The sequence below is a fragment of the Zerene cesonia genome, chromosome 3 (genome assembly GCF_012273895.1).
Source record: "Zerene cesonia ecotype Mississippi chromosome 3, Zerene_cesonia_1.1, whole genome shotgun sequence".
NCBI lineage: Eukaryota > Metazoa > Arthropoda > Insecta > Lepidoptera > Pieridae > Zerene > Zerene cesonia.
In genome coordinates this window covers 9,497,201-9,505,256 of record NC_052104.1, presented here as the reverse complement: position 1 = coordinate 9,505,256, position 8,056 = coordinate 9,497,201, and the positions used below count along the sequence as shown (strand labels likewise).

General features: G+C 43.8%; 2 protein-coding genes across 2 annotated transcripts in view; both read left to right on the top strand.

The window, feature by feature from the left end:
* The window catches only part of LOC119839465 (unconventional myosin-Ib-like), a 6,150-nt gene extending 1,394 nt beyond the window's left edge, over window positions 1-4,756 (top strand). The window contains exons 3-9 of the mRNA XM_038365733.1: window positions 13-162; window positions 1,802-1,865; window positions 1,946-1,959; window positions 2,270-2,354; window positions 3,237-3,394; window positions 3,481-3,628; window positions 3,865-4,756. Coding sequence (XP_038221661.1) covers window positions 13-162; window positions 1,802-1,865; window positions 1,946-1,959; window positions 2,270-2,354; window positions 3,237-3,394; window positions 3,481-3,628; window positions 3,865-4,133 — 888 coding nt within the window. The 3' untranslated portion in view covers window positions 4,134-4,756. The remainder of the gene's footprint in view (window positions 1-12; window positions 163-1,801; window positions 1,866-1,945; window positions 1,960-2,269; window positions 2,355-3,236; window positions 3,395-3,480; window positions 3,629-3,864) is intronic.
* A 319-nt stretch (window positions 4,757-5,075) lies between these two features.
* LOC119839464 (unconventional myosin-Ia-like) lies at window positions 5,076-7,900 on the top strand. Its single transcript, XM_038365732.1, has 3 exons — window positions 5,076-5,082; window positions 5,235-5,581; window positions 6,786-7,900. Exons 1-3 carry the CDS (start codon window positions 5,076-5,078, stop codon window positions 7,311-7,313), a joined length of 882 nt encoding a protein of 293 aa, XP_038221660.1. The 3' UTR covers window positions 7,314-7,900.
* The last annotated feature ends 156 nt before the right edge of the window (window positions 7,901-8,056 follow it).

The window sequence follows — 8,056 nt, the reverse complement described above, 5'->3', positions numbered from 1 at the left end:
GTGTGCTTGCAGTGCGCGGTGGTGGCGGGCGCGGGCGGCGCGGGGGGCGGCGCGGGCGGCGCGGGGGGCGGGCCGGCCGGCGCCGCGCTGGCGGCCGCGGGCACGCTGCTCGAGGCGTTCGGCAACGCCGCCACGGCGCGCAACCACAACGCGAGTCGCTTCGTGAGCTCTACACCTATTTACTTTCTACTGTTCCAACTCAAAGAGATGTGTTTCCACCGTGCTCTCATTATTTCATATGGTTTTCTTATTGACGATGTGTCCAGAGTTATAAAATAAAATTTACTAAAATTTATTTAACTAAAAGTCTCAACTCATGCGCTTCAGTAAAACTAGACTATTTATCCTTTTTTTAACAATGTACGTATCCGACTCCTTAAGACTCGATTTTAAATTTTTTGTCAAGTATTAAGAATCAATCTTATCAAGGATCGGTGACAATACAATGATTTCATGATTTTATCTCATGATGTATGAGACTAAGTGAGCCTATAGACTACTAGAATCAACTTAGATTTGTTTTTTAGTTATTTTTTAGCTAAGTATGTAATTATTTTTTCTCAAATCATTCACACAATTGCAAATATTTTGCCCATGATTTTGAAAATTTCATGTTATCTACTTAGCTACCAAAAGTAAGAAAGAAAGTTTTGTTAATCTATCAGAAAAAAATGATCCTGAATGAAACCTGCAAGGTCGGGATGAAGTAAAATTAAGGATGTTATTTACATACATTACAAGTGTTATAGATATTCGCTTTATTACTGCCCGCCATCTATGGGACTTCTTATGTAACGACGTATACATACGACACAAGCCAAAAAGTATATCAATATTCCGTTATTTTTTTCATCGATTACGTTCATCTCATTATTTTATTGATAGGCCAATAAATTTAATTGGTAATGAATACCATTACGAACATGTTATATTTACGAAAGGTATATTACAAAAAAAGTACATTTCGATTTCACTAGTAGGTAAAAAAAATCATTTTTCTTTTTAACAAATTTGAATGAAATAAAAGTATATTACAATATCACTTATACTGCGTTATTTTCATACAGTTTAAAGTCGTCCTTTTTTATGAACTATTTTTGCTTACCATTCACATCAATAATAACTTTAAGTAAAATATCTTTCTAGAAACTAGGACTGCTTTTTGATAGAGGATAGGAGGATATAGTTTGTTAAAATGTTCATTCTTAACCAACCAAAAGCCCTCGTTTTATAAACAGTGAGGTTTAAATATTCTTTAATTTAGGTTTTGTTTGGAGTTAAACAAATTATTTTGAGTTTTAATTTTCTTTGTTGGCACCGACTCCAAATAGAGGAGTGGGTTCGGCTCATAGTTATTACAGTAATTAATTTTTCGCTTTTAAAAGGTTTGAAGTCAGTTAATTTTTAAAACCATTATTTTAAAAGTTTTATTTTTTATTGGGATCTCCAATTTACTTCATAACAGTAAAAAAGTAGTTAACATATTGAAATTATTACAATGTTTGGACATATAATCTCGCGCAATTTTTCGTACATGCATATTGAAATGTTCAATAATATTGTAGAAAATTGTATTGTTGTAACAACAATACTTTCCGCGCTTGCGGCATTTTGAGACCCTTTTTTTTCCTCGGATTGGTTGAAATAGGTATTACAAGAGATCCTACATTTTTTCTATTAATAAAAATACTACATACAAACATACAAATATTTTATTAATGTTATGTATGTGTAGACATCTCTTAACATGTATGTTTTATATTCTATTTTACAACTAAAGTAAATTACGAATGTATTTCAGGGCAAGTTATTAGACATAGAATTCGATTTTAAAGGCGAACCGGTCGGCGGACACCTGACGCATTGTGAGTATATTAAAATTCATTCGTACATATGAATTGGAATAAAATTATAATCATATTGTATTTTTTTTTTCAACATGCAGACCTTTTGGAAAAGGTAACTACAAGAAAGAGTAGAGGAAATTCGATTGTTGAGTTGGCTAAGCGTTGCTACGGTATGGCAAAAGGACGCAGGTTCGAATCCTGCCTCGTGGTCAAATTCTTTCTATTCTTTCAAAAATTCGTCATTTATAAAGCATTTCAATGCTATAAAACTAAAAATTAAAGGTAACTATAGTTTATTGATGGACCCCGAGAGTCGCGCGTAACCCCCTGCGGCGCAGACGGCACAGCGCCTCGCGCGACTCTCGGGGGTGCGCGGGGTGCGCGGGGCGCGGGTGGGCTGACCGAGCGCGTGTTGTGTGCAGGAGCGAGTGGCGAGCGTGGCGGAGGGCGAGCGCAACTTCCACGTGCTGTATCAACTGCTCGCCGGCGCCGATGCGCACCTGCTCAGTGAGTGCGATCGAAACAATAACTATAACGATCAAAGATTATACATTTAAGTGGGTATTTGAGTGGGTATTTTGATTTTCACGCAAAAAGAAATAGATTTTTCCAATTCATTCCATAGGGAGGCACCATAAAAGTCACAAAAAAAAAAAACAGCAATAACAATGCCATAACCGAGACACTCATTCTTTTTTTTTTCTGTTTTTGTAGAATATCATGATTTGAAATATTCTATACGTCATTGTCATTTGAATAATACCGCTTTGGACAAATTGCAATATCGTCTCTGGTATCAAGCAAAATCTTCCATGCATCATGATTCATGACTTATCTGTATAAGCGACACACCAGCAACAATTGTGAATATTCTCTTTTTGGATCCAAATTGATGTCTACTCAATAATTATTTACACTCAAAGTATAAAACTAATTGATTCAGCATTATCTTCTAAAAATTTTAAAAACCAAAATAATGCCACATATATCGAAGTAAATAGAGAGGAAAATATGTTACATATTTTTTAATAAAACGCCTTTTAAAAGCTCTTCTTTTATAATTTTTCTTTTTTTTTAAAACCAGCAGTAATTAATTGTTCAAAATACAAGATACAAAAAAAATCGTAAAAGAACAGCACATTCAGTTCTTTCATGAATACGTTTGTGATTTACTCAAAAACAAATGTTTGCAAAAATATCCAGGGCAACACAAACAAAACAGAATTGTAGAGTTTGTACGAATAGAAATAATTACATTGTGGATGTCTATAATGAGCACATGTGCCGGATCACTTGCTTTTGTAATGTTTATATGTATCAATTTTCTGTATATATACTGTTGGTGTACCAATAAATAAAATATAATGATAGTTTAATGTTCGTGCGCAGAACGGTTGAAGCTGCAGCGGTCTTGGGAGACGTACCGCGTGCTGGTGGGGCGCGCGGAGGGCGAGGGCGCGCCCGCGTCGCCGCGCCGCGCGCCGCCGCCCGCGCCGCCCGGCCCGCACGACCCGCACGCCGACCGCGACCACTTCGCCTTCACCAAGGTGCGTCACCCCGCTCCGCCCCGCTCCGCCCCGCTCCGCCCCGCCCCGCTTCGGCCGCGCTGACCGCGTCGCGTGACGTGTTGCAGGCGGCGATGAACGCGCTGGGCTTTAGCGCGGCCGAGTGCGGCGCCGTGCTGCGCGTGCTCGCCTTCCTGCTGAAGCTGGGCAACGTGCAGTTCGAGCCGCACCACCACATCGACGGCTCCATCGGCACGCGCCTGGTGCACGAGTACGGTGCGTACAGTTGATTAAATAGTGCATGCAGGGTATGGTTCTAATTTAAGTTTTTCATTTCTTCTTATAATATAATAGACAACATTTTAGAATAATATGTATATTTAGTAGACCCGTCTAAGTCGTATTATCCTTAGATAACCCACTCACTAAAAATATATATTAAAAGTAAATTTCGACCGAATTTGTCTCGAATGAATCGAAAGTCAGTAAAGCTTGGTGTGTACCGCGTGCAGAAATGCGCGAGGCGTGCGCGCTGGTCGGCGTGGACGCGGACGCGCTGGCGCTTGCGCTCGGCGCCGCGCCGCTCGCCGAGCCGCTCGCCGAGCCGCCGCCGCACGGTACGCCCGCCCCACACACTGTGTACTACGTGTTACATACTGCACACAGCATATTATATATTTTTATTTTTTTAATGCTTTGTGGAGGACAATTAATTAAATTGACCGACCCGCGAAGGCGCAAAAAAAAAAACCGAAATTTACTTAATACTAATTTATTGTAATAAAAGAATTACATTTTAAATTATATCTAACTTATTTAACTACGTCCCTCCGGTTCAATGTTGGAACCAAGAGTGTCCCTCGTCTTCGGCGGGGCAGAGTCGCGGTCGTGGTGACTGCCGCCATACTCTCTGGAATCGCAGGTGTGCGCGATGTCGCAATCGTTACTGGGTACAAGTCCTTACTGGGTGGCCTTATGCATCTTCTTATAATTAATGCGTGTTGTATGTACATAACAAATTTATCGTATTAGAGATCCTAAACAAAACAAATAGTAAAAATCGTAATTCAAATTTAAATACAAAACACACCACAACATCTGCTGCGATCTACAACACAACAAACAATTTATATGATATTGTTACAATTTGCAGCGAAGAACAGGTACTTCGTACAACAACACGCGTACGTACGCCGATAAGACTAAAACAAGAGCCGATAAGTTAACTACTAAAAATACTCTCTCTAAATATTTTGTTTATTCTTTAGTATGTCGCACCCTATTATCTCTCACTCTATACTCTCTCACATGTAATAAATTAGTAGCCGGACCATTTCTGTTAATGTTTTTTTCTGTTTGTTTGATTGTCACATAAAAACCTCTGGCTAGGCTATCTGTACTATTTACCCGAGGATATAAAAATATAAATTCGCGAATATGTCATGCATTCAAAAACATCCTGTCATAAAACACAAGTCTCTCTACCGTAAAAAGTTGTGAGATCCAGTTAATACCAAGTCGCTTAATCTAGTCTCCACTTAAAGGACCTTCTGTCTTAAGTTATTACATAAGTTATTATCATACTAAAAATACAAATATAAAAGATATTTTACATTTTAAACAACTAGATTGACACACAAACAGAACTTAAAAAACTGGACCGAAATTATTAAATTCTAAATATTAAACTCTATTTGTGTTCTGAATTTGAAGCTGACTTTTGATGATCGGTGAGTCAGTTAGTGACAAAATTCAGAAACTTTATCAAGTTTTCATTCTTAATCTACTGGTTCAAATGAAAATTAAATTATACCGTGTTGAAACCCCGGCCGTGGCGCTTTTTTATGGCGGGTATGATAATGGAGGGTTTCGGGCGGCGCAGACGAGTGCCCCGCGGAGGAGGAGTGCGGCTCGGAGCACGGCGCGGAGGGCGCGGAGGGCGCGGGCGCGGCGGGCGCGGGCGCCGAGTGGGCGGGGGCGCTGCGCGACCGCGTGCTGTGCGCGCTCTACTCGCGCCTCTTCAACTGGCTCGTGAGCGCCGTGAACGAGGCGCTGCGCGGGCGCGCGGGCGGCGGCCGGCGCTCGCTGGGCATCCTCGACGTGTACGGGCTGGAGTCGCTGGCGCGCAACGGGCTGGAGCGGCTGCTCATCAACTACGCGGCGGAGCGCGTGCAGGCCGCCGTCACCGCGCTCACGCTGCGCCGCGAGCAGGAGGAGTACGCGCGCGAGGTGCTTACCAGGGTTTTCCAACTGCTTCTTTTTAACGTTAGTTATTACGAACTCAACGTCATTTCAGGCGACTTGGAAGAATTGTGAGCTCCCAATTAATGCCTTTAAAATATTGAGAGCTTGTTGATAATGTGTGTTTTTTATATGCCATCGATCGGTCGCGGTCGAATAGTCTTTTTTATAGAAATTAATATACAGTAACCAGTGAAGTATTTCGCTTTTTAGAGATTTTATATCGAATAATTAATTAGCCTCTTCTTTCATGTTCGCTGTCTTGTCTGTGTGAAAAAGCAACGACGTCCTAGCCTAATAGACACCAAAATTAATTTGTTCGATAAAACAGGTGCATTTCCTTTTTTTAATTAAATTTGGATAATATTAAATTTGAATATAAATTTTCAAGTGTGACAAATTCCATATGATCTTCTCTTTTCTTTTTTATTTTTCACATATATAAATAGAGATGTACCGTACTATTGTGCAAATGAAGAACGGTTCATATAGTTATAACTATTAGTACACACAACATTCAAAAAATATCCATTTAAAACTGTTGTTCTAGATTGCTAAAAACAATTTAGCAACAACATCAACAGACGGAACTATATTTCGGCGTCAAGCACGAGGAGCATATGGGAAATTTAATTTAACTTTCCCAATTTGCTTAAAACACAATGGAGTATATAGCTGGCCTTGTATATAATAGAGATGTGGTCTGAACTGGCCATCGGAAACCGCCGCTAAGATATCGTTCACGGCGTGAAATTATTTATAAAATCACGAAAAGTTGTTGATTTTATTCAATAAAACTTTTAACAGTTTTATTGGTGAGCAAATGTTTTCCAAAATAAATTATTACCTAATTCATAGTGAAGTAACGAACCACGTAGTAGAATTAGTCTGCGACGCACAAATACATATCGATATGTTGGCATTCCTAAATAAATCCTCAGATAGAAAGCATCTGTTCGTAGAATTTATACAAAATTCATCTGAATAACAATGAAAATTTCAGTCACATCCTCAGGGGTCATTCTCGTATCAACCGACGTGTTGCCTTAAACACCGGTATGTTCTCAATTCGAAAGGTCGAAACGTCTCCTCGCAGAAAGGATGACATGAGGTGTCTATTAGGTTACGAGGTCGTCGTCGTCGCGAAAGGGTACGTATGAGTAACGAGCGAGCGGGTCGGCGCGTGCCGCAGGGGCTGGCGTGGACGCCGCTGCCGTACACGGAGCACGAGAGCTCGGCGGAGCTGCTAGACGCGGGCGCGGAGAGCGTGCTGGGCGCGCTGCGCGACGCCACGCTGCGCGCCGCGCCCGACGCCGCCTTCCTGCAGCGCCTGGCGCGCCGCCGCCACCCGCGCCTGCTGGTGCTGCCGCCCGACCGCTTCCAGGTGCTGCACTTCGGCGGGCCCGTCGTGTACAGCGCGCGCGGCATCGTGGCCAAGAACCGCGACGCCGTGTGCCGCCGCTGCGCCGCCGCGCTGGCCGCCGCGCGCGAGCCGCTGCTGGCCGCGCTGTTCGCCGCGCCGCCCGCGCCGCACGCGCCGCACGCGCCGCACGCCGCGCACGCGCCCGCCGGGTTCGACTCGCTTCCCGTATTCCCTGCCCGATATGATTTAGAGTCCTGTACTATCTGTTATACACTATATGTATATATCTGCCATGTAGAAATAAAACAATTACAAATAAATTTAAAGTCACGTGAAAGCTATCATTACATCATATAATTACATCTTTCACTTAGCAAACTTCGGCTTTCGATGGTATTAAAGAAGGTACCAAGGTTCGTCAAAATAGCTCATATCGTTTGCTTCGACGAATCGGCATGACGCAGCTTTATCACTGACAACCAAAGAATTAACTTGTCACGGTGAAATTGTTAGCACCGTTAGACTGCAATGACATGCAATAGAATACAATCTCGCGAGTTAGATTATAATCCTAACGGTTTTTACTATTCCATACATCTATCGTTTCGATCGTGGTCGAGTAATAAAGAATGTAAGAGACTGTGTGACCGGGTGATCTATCTGTAACATCGATCGTCGAGTCAATGATTATAGCCCGTATAAACCGGTCGTGCGTCATTTGGCAAACGGGCGCTAAAGGGTCGCGTGCGCGTGTGCAGGGGCGGGTCCCCGCGGCGGGCGAGCGCGCTGGCGTGCCGGCAGCGCGCGCTGGTGGGCGCGCTCGTGCGGCGCCTGCCGCCCGCGCCGCGCCTCGTGCGCTGCCTGCGCGCCGACGCCGCGCTGCGCCCCTACCGCTTCGACGCGCACCTGCTGCGCCACCAGATCCGCTCGCAGGGGTGAGTGCCGCCGCCTCCGCCGCCGCCGCCCGCCGCCCGCCGCCCGGCGCGCACTGCGGCGGGCGGCGACTACAACGTGCGCTTGTGCAGGATCATGGACATGGCGCTGCTGCGGCGCGCGGGCTGGTGCGAGTCGCTGTGCGCGCGCGGCGTGCTGGCGCGCTA

What these genes read in the sequence shown, in the direction of transcription:
- LOC119839464 (XM_038365732.1), top strand. An exon ending in AGGAGGAGTACGCGCGCGAG is followed by an intron (nt 5,582 to 6,785) that starts GTGCTTACCAGG and finishes CGCGTGCCGCAG; the next exon opens with GGGCTGGCGTGGACGCCGCT.